At 51.7% G+C, this 14,541-nt stretch overlaps 1 protein-coding gene across 1 annotated transcript; it reads left to right on the plus strand.

Annotated features, from left to right (window-relative positions):
* The first annotated feature begins 289 nt into the window (after positions 1-289).
* On the plus strand, positions 290-7,070 carry LOC133339656 (uncharacterized). The gene is made up of 6 exons (XM_061547813.1): positions 290-392; positions 1,030-1,083; positions 2,477-2,631; positions 3,155-3,356; positions 4,033-4,228; positions 4,442-7,070. Exons 2-6 carry the CDS (start codon positions 1,044-1,046, stop codon positions 4,539-4,541), a joined length of 693 nt encoding a protein of 230 aa, XP_061403797.1. The 5' UTR covers positions 290-392; positions 1,030-1,043; the 3' UTR covers positions 4,542-7,070.
* The last annotated feature ends 7,471 nt before the right edge of the window (positions 7,071-14,541 follow it).

Below are 14,541 nucleotides of genomic sequence, written 5' to 3' on the forward strand. Positions count from 1 at the left end.
GCTTTTGTTGCCTCCGAAACGTCGTGATTTTTATTTTACTTTTATTAATTTAAATTTTTTACCTACGTGACTTCACCGAATAAACCTAAGAATATGAATCCTTGCAGTCACGAAAGCTTCAAATCTAGAATTAATTAAAACGTGTTTACTCCCCACACACTGATTGGTCAGTGCGAGGCTGCCCCCCCCCCCCCCAATGCCCCTCCCCCACCCAGCCACGCCCCCCACGCCGTGACCGCTGCTCCGCGAAGGGGGATTCCACGCCCCCCGCAGTTTTAAAGTTCCCAGCGAGAGTCACCCCCAGTCGCCTTGTTGCTGCTGCTGCTATGGCCGCGTGTTCAGTGCGACCCCACGCCCCAGCTCCTCCCCACCAGCATCACCACAGCTGAGAGGTGAGGTTGTCTGTCTACGCGTTGTCTCTGTGTGTCTCTCACTCTGTCTACGCGTTGTCTCTGTGTGTCTATCACTCTAGTCTACGCGTTGTCTCTGTGTGTCTATCACTCTGTCTACGTGTTGTCTCTGTGTGTCTATCACTCTGTCTACGCGTTGTCTCTGTGTGTCTCTCACTCTGTTTACGCGTTGTCTCTGTGTGTCTATCACTCTGTCTACGCGTTGTCTCTTTGTCTACCACTCTGTCTACGTGTTGTCTCTGTGTGTCTATCACTGTCTACGCGTTGTCTCTGTGTGTTTCTCACTCTGTCTACGCGTTGTCTCTGTGTGTCTCTCACTCTGTCTACGTTAACACGATCCACACTGCGATCACAACAACGATAACGAAACCTCCACGCCATTGCGTGACCACAGACTTCCTCTTTTCGCTCAGTGCGGGATGGGTGACTCGCTGGGCTCAGCTCGCCTGTGGAATTTACCGTGACCGGGTCTCTCTCGTGCCACGTAAATCAGCCCCGCGGTTCACAAGTAGCCTCACGCTTTCCCCAAGCAATTCTGCTCTGCCACACCGTCTGTTTATTCCGCTGGTGGTGAGTGGAGCGAGAGATGTGATGAACCACTCTCTTCTGTTTTCAACAGGAGACGGAGGCACCATGAAGTGGCTCCTGGTCGCAGCGTTCATCTCCCTCCCGCGTGAGTTCACACCGAGAAGCACTCACCCAGCACACGTGGAGCGGTCTCCTTCAGACCCCTTTCCCACAGCCGAGCCGTGCCAGCCCAGAGCCCTGACGGTCCTGGTGGTTTTCCACTGGCAGTTTGCTGCACTGAGCCAGAACCAAACCGCCCTGGCCTCATAAGACGTCGGAATCCCACCCAGGGCCAAACAGGGCCAGGTGCAGCATTTCAAATTTTCAACATACAGTGGTACCTCGGTATAAGTCGTTAATTCGTTCCAGAAGGTAGGACTTATACCGAAAATGACATATGCCAAACGCATTTTTCCCATAAGAAAGGGAAAGGAAATAATCCGTTCCAGAGTATAAGAAATGATATTTTATATGGCATATTATACTTTAATGGGGTTGCATACAATAATTTAGACACTACTTATTAATAAAATGCATACATAAATTTAAATAAATGCATAAAAAATGTAACGTCACTTTACCTTGCTGAGAGGAGTTGATAGCCGACGAGGATGGTGGTAAGGAAGGGGAGGAAGAGGAGATGTTATCTTTTTGGAAGGAGAGTCAGGCAGACTGAGGAGCGGCGCTTTGTTTCAGTCGTGAATGGGGTATACGTGGATACTGTACGCGGGGACTCATCCCGACCCATACAAGTTCTAGCAAGCGGGTCGTATCCCAAGCAAGACGTCGTATCCGAAGACATTTTTTTCTCGTCAGAATTCTAAATTCGACGTATTCCAAAGCGGTCGTATACCGAGGTATGACTACATGCATCTCGACTCTATCACGGTACGGCTCAGCCCCTGCAGTGGAAAAACAGTCTGGCCTCCTCCTGAGCTGTATCGGCTTGGCACAGTCTCAGCATGGCTCAGGTGTGCAGTGGAAAAGAAGTGATGTTGAACCAGTTGAGAGTCCAATGGAGGTCGTCATAATGACGTCATGGCGATGACGTCATGGCGATGGGATCCCAGTGCCAGGGCCCCCGTGTAGCCGTGAGCGTCGGTGCCTCCCGTGGTCGAGCTGCGCTGAGACTCATCCCACACGCCGCCCGTGTGACCACGTGAGCACTGACGGTGAGGGAGGCACTCACCAGGTGAGTGGTCTTCCTCTCAAATAGCTGATGCTGAATGAAGCAAATCTTAGGTCACTCTTCAGTGAGCTCCTCCTTTTGTTATTCACTGATGCTGCGTCAGTATAAGCGTGGATGTTACAGTGCCGCTGTGTGTAACACCTGCATCGAGACATATCTTAGTATCTCTGCTATTGCTGAGTGGACCTGTGGTGAGCACTGTAAGGATAGTGAACGGTCTCTCTCTGTATAGACGTCTGTAGTGAGAGAGTTTAGCTGATCTCTGTCGAGACATCTCTCATGAGAGTGACCGGTCTCTCTCTCTGTGTAGCTGTGACGTCTGCTGTGAAGCTCCAACTCTCCCTACCAGAGAGCCTGGATGTGACGGAGGGACAGAGCGTGACTCTTGCCTGCTCATTCTCCCCACCGTCGACCGATTTGAGTGACCTCTTCATCTCGTGGGTCATGATACCGACAGGCTACCCAGTAAGCATGCACAGATGATATCATAAATGTGAGAACCTCCTTCCATGGCAACCCTGAATATTCAACTCAGTAACTGATGTCTATGTCGCACGTATCAGAGAGTAATACGTTATGTTCCAAAAAATAAAAAAAGTCGCTTAATCACTCAGGAATGCCACACCGAGTCTCAAGACCCTATTAATGAGAAGGGTCTTGTCATTTGAGTTCGTGAGGGTTCGGAATCATGTTGAGATGAAACCGGAGAACCCAGGAAAAAAAACAATCACACAAAGGGATAATGGGCAAAGCTCTACACAGACTCAATCCATAGATAGAACCACTCTTTAACGCTACCTGTAAACCAAATCTGTTATCACAATATCCTGGCCACCTTGCAGCCTTGCAGCCCCTGGCATTCCCAGTCAAAGTATTAAGTAAGTTCAACCCTGCTTGGCTATCGAGATCCGATGAGTTCAGATGCATTGTGACTTGATCATAGTAGACTTGTGGTTTATGCTCCAATTTGTGTTTCGTGCCATTCCAGATCTACGACTCACATCTTGGGAATCTCTGGCTTGAAATAGCTGAGTTTGCGGGAAACGAGGAGAAGGGCGACTGCTCGATTAGGCTCTTGAACATCTCCAGGAACCTCGGCCCCGTGCTTAAGTGCCACGTCTACTGTTACCACTGTGGGACGGATGACTGGAAGGTGGAACGAGAGGTGAAGCTGAACGTGACGGCTGCAGGTGAATGAGAGGGGAGCATCGTGCTCATCACACGTTGGCGCTGTGACTCGCACCGTCGCTCGTGCAGACAGTGGTGGGTGGGAGGTCAAGGGTCACAGATCACAGGGTGGAGGGTGCAGAGCTGGAGAGTGGTCGTTGTACAGAGAAGAGCCTCAGCAGAGAATCTCTGATGCAAGTGAAGCCGTGTTGAGTGAGTGATCTGTCCCTGCTGCACGTGAAGCCGTGTTGAGTGAGTGGTCTCTGCCTGTTGCACGTGAAGCCGTGTTGAGTGGTCTCTCCCTGCTACCTGTGAAGCCGTGTTGAGTGAGTGGTCTCTCCGTTGCACGTGAAGCCGTGTTGAGTGAGTGGTCTCTTCCTGCTGCATGTGAAGCCGTGTTGAGTGAGTGGTTTCTACCTGCTGTATGTGAAGCCGTGTTGAGTGAGTGGTTTCTACCTGCTGTATGTGAAGCCGTGTTGAGTGAGTGGTTTCTACCTGCTGTATGTGAAGCCGTGTTGAGTGAGTGGTTTCTACCTGCTGTATGTGAAACCGTGTTGAGTGAGTGGTCTCTCCCTGCTACATGTGAAGCCGTGTTGAGTCGCTGGTTGAGGCGGTGGTGCTGGATGCGAGTGGGGGTCTCGTTGAGCCCCCTCTCTGTCTCTGTGTCGGTGCTTGACACCGCCGTCCGTGTCTCTGCAGCTCCACGTTCACAAGGCGGCACAAGTGGCACGACTGTCGCTCCTGAAGGGGAGACCTCCGCCACACCAGTGGTCGAATGGTGGTGTAGGGTGCTGCAGACGATGTTGGCGATGGGTGTGACCCTGGGACTTGGGGCTGTCATCGTCACCTGCATTCCGCTTCCTCAGCAGTTTGGGAGCTCCCTCCACTCACGCAGGTGCCCCCGTCCCCCTGCCCTCTAGCCCAGGCTCCAGGATCACCCAGCCCCTCAGGAATGACCGTAAATACAGGAAGCTGGGCTCGGTTCTCAGAGGTGGCGACTCTGAGTCAGACGCTGAGTCGGCACCACTGAGCCTCTAGGATCATTCCCCGGGAACTGTGCTGTGTGCAGGCACCGTGCGGTTTGTAAACTCGTGTTTTTGTTCCTCAGTGGTGATGGGCAAGCAGACGTGCACGGTGATGTGGAGGTGAATGGGCATCTACTGATGATGGTGATTGGACACAAGGGGAAAACGGAGACAAAGGCATGAACGCCGTGTGAAGAAATCTTCTGTAGGTCCCCCCCCCGTGACCACCCTGGCCGGCACGTGGAGCCGCTCTTACCCACAGTGCCATTCAGGAGTGCAGTGCCGACTGCCTGTGGTTCATGAGCTGATTGTTGACAGACCTTGCTTTTCTCATCTCTCTCCCTCTCTGTGACTCTCAACACTCCTCTTTGGCCATTTCAAATCCCTCACCGCGAAATTTCACACGATTCAGAATCTTACTGCTGCCTCACCTCACGGCTTCTGTAAATGAAACCTCATCATCCCAATCCTCAGATTCCCCCACTGGCTCCCAATCCAGTCTCCAATCGACTGAGACATCGCACTCTGCACCTACACGCTACCTCTCCTCTCTCTTCAGGGGATCCCCCAAATATGTCGGTTAGGGACCGAAAAGTTGCGACTCGTAACGAAACGACGTATAGTGGGGACTTCCTCCTACCATAGGAATACTATGTTAATGGAGGTGGGATAGGGACAATGGAATAAGGTCGGGATAGGGACCGTCCCTTAGGGAAATGTGGTGTGTTTAAAACCTAGCAACCAAAATACGTACTTTACACGTACATAAAACTAGGAACCTTACAAGACAAACTGTACACAACCAATTCTGAGTTCAAGAACCGTGAAACAGTATTTTAACTTGTTAAACACTTTCTTGAAAACCAGCTTTATAAGCATTTCGATGCAACCCTCTGCACTTTAAACGTTTTCCTTTTCTTAATAGAAAAATAATTCGTGGCATTTTAAAGAAAAGATTCGAGTAGAAAACCATTTTAATGGGAAAAAAGCACTATCTTAAACAGCATTATAAAAAAGATGTTACCTTAACCTGTTTATGATCTTACCTTGAGGAGTGGATGAGTAGCTACGCACGCCAGAGAACACCATGGCACTTAAGGTGGCGGCGTATGCGCGAGTTGTACAGTACTTCTATACCCCCCCACCCCGAACCAAATTGAAATCGATTATTCAAAATCGATAATCGTCACCAGTGTTGGTCGTGAGCGGGACTTGAAGTCGAGTCGCTGGCCTCGTAGCGGAGCGCTAACCACTGCATGCTAACCGCTGCACACCCACGCACAATGTTTCCCACTTGGCTCGGCTGAACTGGTTAAACGACGTGTTTACGAGTGCGTGGAAATATTGCAGTGCCTTCCTCAAAGTCAGCGACGTGAGTGCAAAACAAGGCAGGGTGTGTGTATATCGAGACTATGAACATCAGGGACTCCCTGCACTCCCCACCACGTGTTCTCCACTCTAGCAAACAAGGACTTCTGTCAAAACCCTCAGTCAACCCCTCAATGTCTGCTCGCTTATTCTCACCCAACAATTCAACGAGGCTCCATGAGTTGCAAGACACTTTGTACACGTGGAAGGTAACTGGAGTAAGTTCACCCAGATTGGAGTCCGTCCCACTTGCCCCACTGCATATTCCTGGCCACTTCATAATCCAGTGGGTTCAGGGGAGTGTCACTAATCTGTGATTCGTGAATCCTCAACTCCATAGCGCCCCGCCGCTCTCACCGCAGATTCCCCCTGCTCACGTCCAGACTCCAGAAGTTCCCTCCTGTTTGTCTGTGTCTCTGCCCTGTGTCTCTCCTCACCTGGGCTACACCACAGCTGTATTCCTTCTTTCCTGAGCTCCATGCAGATTTTCTACAGCCCCTTCCTGCTCTACTGAATGTGTCAGCATTGTGTCTGTGTGTAAACCTGAGTGAACGTGTGAGTTGTGTGTGTGTGTACAAGTGTGAGCGAGAGGAAGGGGGTGGCAGTGGAGTGGTTGTGGTGCAGTCTAACTTGTGTGTGGTTTGAATGGACCAAAATCAGTGCATGCGTCGTAAACGCAATGCACGAGTCTGACTCAAAGGGTTCCTGTACTCGGAATGTTTGACACATTTTGTCACGAATTATTGTACATGCCTTAAACTTCCCAAGAAGTAATATATATGTACATTGTATTATTACTACTGGTAAACGATCTCGCTGACCCATGCTGTGTTTATGACAGTTGGGAAATATGGGTTGAGAAGAGTGGTTCCTAACCTCTGGATCGCAGCGCATGGCAATCCAAAAGGCCATGGGAATTGCTCTGCAGAACGATTGAAGACACCACAATGTAACTCACAAAGTCATCCTTTTGTTACCTCGAGTTCTTCCCACGTGTAGAGGGTTGGCAGTGAACGTGGGTCTAGAAAGGGTGGGAACCACTGGTCTTGAAGATCCATATTTTCAGTGACTGTAAGCCATTGGTTTCAGCACCTCATGTATTAGATATTCAATATTGGGAAATATTTGTCTTTAAGGTCCATATTTTGTATTTATGGTTGTAAATATTGTTTTATGAAATCTGTATATTGCAAACATTGGCTTATTTTTAAAGCATTGGTGTGGGAAAATCAATGATTTATATATTTATTATGAGAAAAAATTGGTGTAAAAGACTTGTACCTTTATTTCGGGATATAGTGATCGTTTTAGATTCATTAGGCAATCAAAATATATATATATTTTTACAAAGAACACCGAGACTTGTCTGTCAATCACCTCCTCTTGGTCCACACCGCCCTGAAGCCAACGAGGGCTCCCAGCCGGTCGCTACTCCCTGGCCGGGGAGAAAAGTTCCAAGCGAGAGCGGTGGAGGGACCAGGCCCACCAGGGGCTCAACTAGGCCTCGGCAAGGTAAGGTAATTTACCCTTTTTACCGGGTAAAAGGGTAAAGGTAGAGGTGTCGACATGCCAAGGGGTAAGGTAAAGGGTAGGGTAAAGGTAGCTCAAGAATTACCCGGTAGGGTAAAGGTAGCGCGAAGTATTACCCGGTAAATACGGTGCCTTGTTTACCGCTAGAAGCTCCGTGGTGCAGTCCATGGCCTCCATTAAATAAGTAATATAAAAAAAAACTTGATTATAAACACGCTTTTATGAAATGTACGAGTAATGGCCGAACTCCACGACTCCAGGAAGTGCTTCCAGAAGCTGCCATAACATAAGGGGACCGTGATGATTTACAGCCAACGTCAGTTTACCGTGGACAATTAGACCCAAGCCGAAACATAACATAAAAAAGAATGTTTAAAAATACGTTTTTTTATGATAGAATATGCTATTTTTATCAGTATGACATACGTATACCAAGTTTGCAGTCGATACCACATTGGCAAGTGGGTTAAAATTGAGTTACAAGATTTGAGGATACGACAACAACAACAAGCGTGTAAAATTGGAATCATCGAGAGTATTCTATATGTATAAAGCGCTCTACCAGCATTTACCGTTATAAACCTTGTTCATGTGTAGTAGTACCCCAGTAATTACCCTGTCATCGGGTAATTTGTATGGGAGTAGGGCTAAAGGTAGGCTCGTTGCTTTTTACCTTGCCGAGACCTAGGCTCAACCCTGCAGGGTCCGGGCCCACCAGGGGCTCAGCCCCCTGCTATAACGAGGGGAGGGGGGGGCTATGCAAGATCCCATTGTGGGGACCCCTCCTCTTGGTGCGTGTCGGTACCCGAGGGGGCATAGAAGCGCAGTACAACAATGGGATGTTGTGCCTCGAAGCCTTCTGCTGCTCACCACGGCGCCCTACAGCAGCCATCGTGGTGGTGGTTGGTGGGTGGATGTTCTACGTTGCTATGGCGAGGTGGAATCCATCTCGTGGGACGTCCATCCCGTGGATATCAACGACAAAATTGTACTGATTTTATCGACCCCCAGCCGCTAAGATAAATGATTGGCGAAGTGGAGCCCGGAGCAGGAGTTGAACTTGAGCCTTGCGAGTGGGGCGCCTGGCTCACGCGAGACGATGGACAGCGACTGGAGAATCCCAGCGCATGGAGGCGACCACTCCTGTGTGGGCGCATCGCTCCTCCTGCTGCTGCTGCGGCTGCTGCTGCTGCTCCTGCTGCTGCTCCTCCTGCTGCTGCTCCTCCTGCTGCTGCTGCTGCTCCTGCTGCTGCTGCTCTGGCTTCTGCTGCTCCTGCTGCTTCTGCTGCTCCTCCCGCTGCTGCTGCTCCTCCCGCTACTGCTCCTCCTGCTGCTGCTGCTGCTCCTCATGCTGCTGCTGCTCCTCCTGCTGCTCCTCCTGCTGCTGCTCCTGCTGCTCCTGCTGCTGCTCATGCTGCTCCTCCTGCTGTTCCTCCTGCTCCTCATGCTCCTGCTACTCCTCCTGCTGCTGCTCCCCCACCACCTCTGCCCGCCCAGCAAAATCTGCAGTGTTCGTGGTGGTGCTGGGGTGGAGGGGTAGAGTGTGGGCACCCCCACCACTCACAACCACGCCTCTGTGTGCGTGGGGGTGAAGTATGACCATACTTCACCACGCCGGTCACTGCGGCTTGCTGAAGGGTCCCAGAGGACGGGGCGCTTATACACAAAACGGTGCCAGCTGCAATGACGATGATTATCACCAAACACAACCACGCTGTGGACGACGAAACACCAGACGGAGTCACGGGACAGCGCTAGAGTTGACACGCGGCCGGTTGAGCCGCCTCTCGCCAGTGGGTGGGTGCCGTGGGGGCCGTGGGAGCCGTATGTCCCCAGCTCACTCACTCAGTGATCGCAGCGCGTGTTGCTGTTACCCGCAGGACTCGCAGCTCAGCAGGTCGCAAGTCGCTCCGCGCTATCGCCAAAGCAAATCTGCTCAGCGGAGCGAGAAGAGCAAAACAACCACCCTTGAGCACTCACACAAAGATACCCCGTGTAGCCTTCACAGATCGCTGGGGCAAGTGCTGGCAGCGAGCACACACGGAGGCGGAAGCGGCACACGAGGGGGTGGGTGGCAGGGACCACGCCCGGACAGTTCCTATGATCACTGTTTCATGGCTTTCATGGCTTTATTTTGGTGATTTCGAAAAGTGTTTTGGTTTAGTCATGTTTGTTTGTTGTAGTACAGAGTTAGACTGATGGCCTTAATCTAAGTTGTCTTGTGGTTGTTGTTGGTTGTTTGACTTGCATCCCACTGGTATTTTTTGCACACAGCGTTGGTGTACGGTGTTATTTTCTGCAATATTTCGCTGTCTTTTCTTGGATTTTCTGTTTGCACTCAGTCACATATTCACTTTAAGATGTTTTTTTGTTCATGTTTTTGTTTGTTGCGGTTGCACCCGATTCAAGAGCCGAATGGCTCACAGGGCTACACCTAATAAATGAACTTGAACTTGAACGCCTTCGTCTCCCTACTGGCGATGTTTACTGCGCATCGCACCGGGTTCTCATTTGAGGCTGAGTCGACCCAGGGGAGGCCCAGGATCGGTTCAGATAATCGTCACTGATGTTGGCCGTGAAAGGGAATCGAACTCGGTCGCCAGGTTCATAGCGCAGTGGGCTAACCACTACACTACCGCTCCCCACTACTACACACACTAACAATGTCATCCATATTCTTAGGTTTTTTCGGTAAAGTCACGTAGGTAAAAAAATTTCAATGAAAAAAAGTAAAATTAAAAAAATACAAATCACGACGTTTCGGAGGCAACACAAGCTTCCGTCTTCAGGTAGAACCGTCACAGCACAATAGCTGATACAGCCGTGGGGTTAGTGGGGGTTGTGTGGTTGTGGGGGGGCGTGGGGGTAGTGGGGGTTGTGTGGTTATGGGGGGCCGTGGGGGTAGTGGGGGTTGTGTGGTTGTGGGGGTAGTGGGGGTTGTGTGGTTGTGGGGGGGCGTGGGGGTAGTGGGGGTTGTGTGGTTATGGGGGGCCGTGGGGGTTGTGTGGTTATGGGGGGGCGTGGGGGTAGTGGGGGTTGTGTGGTTGTGGGGGGGCGTGGGGGTAGTGGGGGTTGTGTGGTTATGGGGGGGCGTGGGGGTAGTGGGGGTTGTGTGGTTGTGGGGGGGCGTGGGAGTAGTGGGGGTTGTGTGGTTGTTGCGGGCCGTGAGGGTAGTGGGGGTTATACAGGTTGCTAACAGGTCGGGGCGGATTCCGCACCATAAAATGCCTTAACTCACACGAGAGTGGTGAAACAAACTTATCTTACACGCATCGCTCACAGCGGATGTAAATATTGTTTTATGAAATCTGTATATTGCAAACATTGGCTTATATGTAAAAGCATTGGTGTGGGAAAAACAATTATTTATATATTTACTATGAGAAAAAATCGGTGTAAAAGACTTGTACCTTTATTTCGGGATATAGTGATCGTTTTAGATTCATTAGGCAATCAAAATATATATATATTTTTTTACAAAGAACACCGAGACTTGTCTGTCAATCACCTCCTCTTGGTCCACACCGCCCTGAAGCCAACGAGGGCTCCCAGCCGGTCGCTACTCCCTGGCCGGGGAGAAAAGTTCCAAGCGAGAGCGATGCAGGGACCAGGCCCACCAGGGGCTCAACTAGGCCTCGGCAAGGTAAGGTAATTGACCCTTTTTACCGGGTAAAAGGGTAAAGGTAGAGGTGTCGACATGCCAAGGGGTAAGGTAAAGGGTAGGGTAAAGGTAGCGCGAAGTATTACCCGGTAAATACGGTACCTTGTTTACCGCTAGAAGCTCCGTGGCGCAGTCCATGGCCTCCATTTAATAATATATTTTTTAAACTTTTTTTTAAATACGTTTTTATGAAATGCACGAGTAATGGCAGAACTCCACGACTCCAGGAAGTGGCCCCCAGAAGCTGCCATAACGTAAGGGGACCGTGGTGATTTACAGCCAACGTCAGTTTACCGTGGACAATTAGACTCAAGCCGAAACATAACATAAAAAAGAATGTTTAAAAATACGTTTTTTATGATAGAATATGCTATTTTTATCAGTATGACATACGTATACCAAGTTTGCAGTCGATACCACATTGGCAATTGGGTTAAAATTGAGTTACAAGATTTGAGGATACGACAACGACAACAATAAGCGTGTAAAATTGGAATCATCGAGAGTATTCTATATGTATAAAGCGCTCTACCAGCATTTACCGTTATAAACCTTTTTCATGTGTAGTACCCCAGTAAATACCCTGTAATGGGGTAATTTGTATGGGGGTAGGGTAAAGGCAGGCTCGTTGCTTTTTACCATTTACCTTACTTTGCTGAGACCTAGGCTCAACCCCGCAGGGTCCGGGCCCAGCAGGGGCTCAGCCCCCTTCTATAACGAGGGGAGAGGATGGGCTATGCAAGATCCCATTGTGGGGACCCCTCCCCTTGGTGCGTGTCGGTAGCCGAGGGGGCATAGAAGCGCAGTACAACAATGGGATGTTGTGCCGCGAAGCCTTCTGCTGCTCACCACGGCGCCCTACAGCAGCCATCGTGGTGGTGGTTGGTGGGTGGATGTTCTACGTTGCTATGGCGAGGTGGAATCCATCTCGTGGGACGTCCATCCCGTGGATATCAACGACAAAATTGTACTGATTTTATCGACCCCCAGCCGCTAAGATAAATGATTGGCGAAGTGGAGCCCGGAGCAGGAGTTGAACTTGAGCCTTGCGAGTGAGGGGGGCTGGCTCACGCGAGGCGATGGACAGCGACTGGAGAATCCCAGCGCGTGGAGGCGACCACTCCCGTGTGGGCGCATCGCTCCTCCTGCTGCTGCTGCTCCTGCTGCTGCTGCTCCTGCTGCTGCTGCTCCTGCTGCTGCTGCTCCTGCTGCTGCTGCTCCTGCTGCTGCTGCTCCTGCTGCTGCTGCTCCTGCTGCTGCTGCTCCTGCTGCTGCTGCTCCTCCTGCTGCTGCTGCTCCTCCTGCTGCTGCTGCTCCTCCTGCTGCTGCTGCTCCTCCTGCTGCTGCTGCTCCTCCTGCTGCTGCTGCTCCTCCTGCTGCTGCTGCTCCTCCTGCTGCTGCTGCTCCTCCTGCTGCTGCTGCTCCTCCTGCTGCTGCTGCTCCTCCTGCTGCTGCTCCTCCTCCTGCTGCTGCTCCTCCTGCTGCTGCTGCTGCTCCTGCTGCTGCTGCTCTGGCTTCTGCTGCTCCTGCTGCTTCTGCTGCTGCTGCTCCTCCTGCTGTTGCTGCTCCCGCTGCTCCTGCTCCCCCACCGCCTCTGCCCGCCCAGCAAAATCTGCAGTGTTCGTGGTGGTGCTGGGGTGGAGGGGTAGAGTGTGGTCACCCCCACCACTCACAACCACGCCTCTGTGTGCGTGGGGGTGAAGTTTGACCATACTTCACCACGCCGGTCACTGCGGCTTGCTGAAGGGTCCCAGAGGACGGGAGCGCTTATACACAAAACGGTGCCAGCTGCAATGACGATGATTATCACCAAACACAACCACGCTGTGGATGACGAAACACCAGACGGAGTCACGGGACAGCGCTAGAGTTGACACGCGGCCGGGTTGAGCCGCCTCTCGCCAGTGGGTGGGTGCCGTGGGGGTCGTGGGTGCCGTGGGTGCCGTGGGGGTCGTGGGTGTCGTGGGTGCCGTGGGTGCCGTGGGGACCCTGGGGGTCGTAGGTGCCGTGGGTGCCGTGGGGGTCGTGGGAGCCGTGTGTCCCGTGTGTCCCCAGCTCACTCGCTCAGTGATCGCAGTGCGTGTTGCTGTTACCCGCCCGACTCGCAGCTCAGCGGGTCGCAAGTCGCTCCGCGCTATCGCCAAAGCAAATCTGCTCAGCAGAGCGAGAAGAGCAAAACAACCACCATTGAGCACTCACACAAAGATACCCCGTGTAGCCTTCACAGATCGCTGGGGCAAGTGCTGGCAGCGAGCACACACGGAGGCGGAAGCGGCACACGAGGGGTGGGTGGCAGGGACCACGCCCGGACAGTTCCTATGATCACTTTTTCATTGCTTTCATGGCTTTATTTTGGTGATTTCGAAAAGTGTTTTGGTTTAGTCATGTTTGTTGTAGTACAGAGTTAGACTGATGGCCTTAATCTAAGTTGTCTTGTGGTTGTTGTTGGTTGTTTGACTTGCATCCCACTGGTATTTTTGCACACAGCGTTGGTGTACGGTGTTTTTTTCTGCAATATTTCGCTGTCTTTTCTTGGATTTTCTGTTTGCACTCAGTCACATAGTCACTTTAAGATGTTTTTTGTTCATGTTTTTGTTTGTTGCGGTTGCACCCGATTCAAGAGCCGAATGGCTCACAGGGCTTTACCTAATAAATTAACTTGAACTTCTTTGTCTCCCTACTGGCGATGTTTACTGCGCATCGCACCGGGTTCTCATTTGAGGCTGAGTCGACCCAGGGGAGGCCCAGGATCGGTTCAGATAATCGTTACTTATTTTGGCCGTGAAAGGGAATCGAACTCGGGTCGCCAGGTTCATAGCGCAGTGGGCTAACCACTACACTACCGCTCCCCACTACTACACACACTAACAATGTCATCCATATTCTTAGGTTTTTTCGGTAAAGTCACGTAGGTAAAAACATTTTTATTAAAAAAAGTAAAATAAAAAAATACAAATCACGACGTTTCGGAGGCAACACAAGCTTCCGTCTTCAGGTAGAACCGTCACAGCACGATAGCTGATACAGCCGTGGGGGTAGTGGGGGTTGTGTGGTTGTGGGGGGGCCGTGGGGTTAGTGGGGGTTGTGTGGTTGTGGGGGGGCCGTGGGGTTAGTGGGGGTTGTGTGGTTGTGGGGGGCCGTGGGGTTAGTGGGGGTTGTGTGGTTGTGGGGGGGCCGTGGGGTTAGTGGGGGTTGTGTGGTTGTGGGGGGGCCGTGGGGTTAGTGGGGGTTGTGTGGTTGTGGGGGGGCCGTGGGGGTAGTGGGGGTTGTGTGGTTGTGGGGGGGCCGTGGGGTTAGTGGGGGTTGTGTGGTTGTGGGGGGCCGTGGGGGTAGTGGGGGTTGTGGGGGGCCGTGGGGGTAGTGGGAGTTGTGTGGTTGTGGGGGGCCGTGAGGGTAGTGGGGGTTATACAGGTTGCTAACAGGTCGGCGCGGATTCCGTAAGCGAGCAGCGCCTTTGAAGGCCGGGACTCACACGGGGGTAGCGACACTAACTTATCTGATTGCAGTACACGCATCGCTCACAACGGAAAAAGATCGAGACGCGAGATTGCGTGCGGGCATCGCTGATTGGCTGCGGACCGTGCGGTGGGCGGCCCTCGCCTCGTTGCGGCCAATGGGGTCGCC

Source organism: Lethenteron reissneri, unplaced genomic scaffold, assembly GCF_015708825.2.
Source record: "Lethenteron reissneri isolate LAM-NWPU_2019-01 unplaced genomic scaffold, ASM1570882v1 scaffold_1938, whole genome shotgun sequence".
Classification (NCBI taxonomy): Eukaryota; Metazoa; Chordata; class Hyperoartia; order Petromyzontiformes; family Petromyzontidae; genus Lethenteron; species Lethenteron reissneri.

Bases quoted from the DNA above. Each gene is read 5' to 3' on its own strand.
- LOC133339656 (XM_061547813.1), top strand. From the start codon at position 1,044: ATGAAGTGGCTCCTGGTCGCAGCGTTCATCTCCCTCCCGC. The intron at 1,084-2,476 runs GTGAGTTCACAC...CTCTCTGTGTAG, and splicing joins AGCGTTCATCTCCCTCCCGC to CTGTGACGTCTGCTGTGAAG. The intron at 3,357-4,032 runs GTGAATGAGAGG...GTGTCTCTGCAG, and splicing joins GCTGAACGTGACGGCTGCAG to CTCCACGTTCACAAGGCGGC.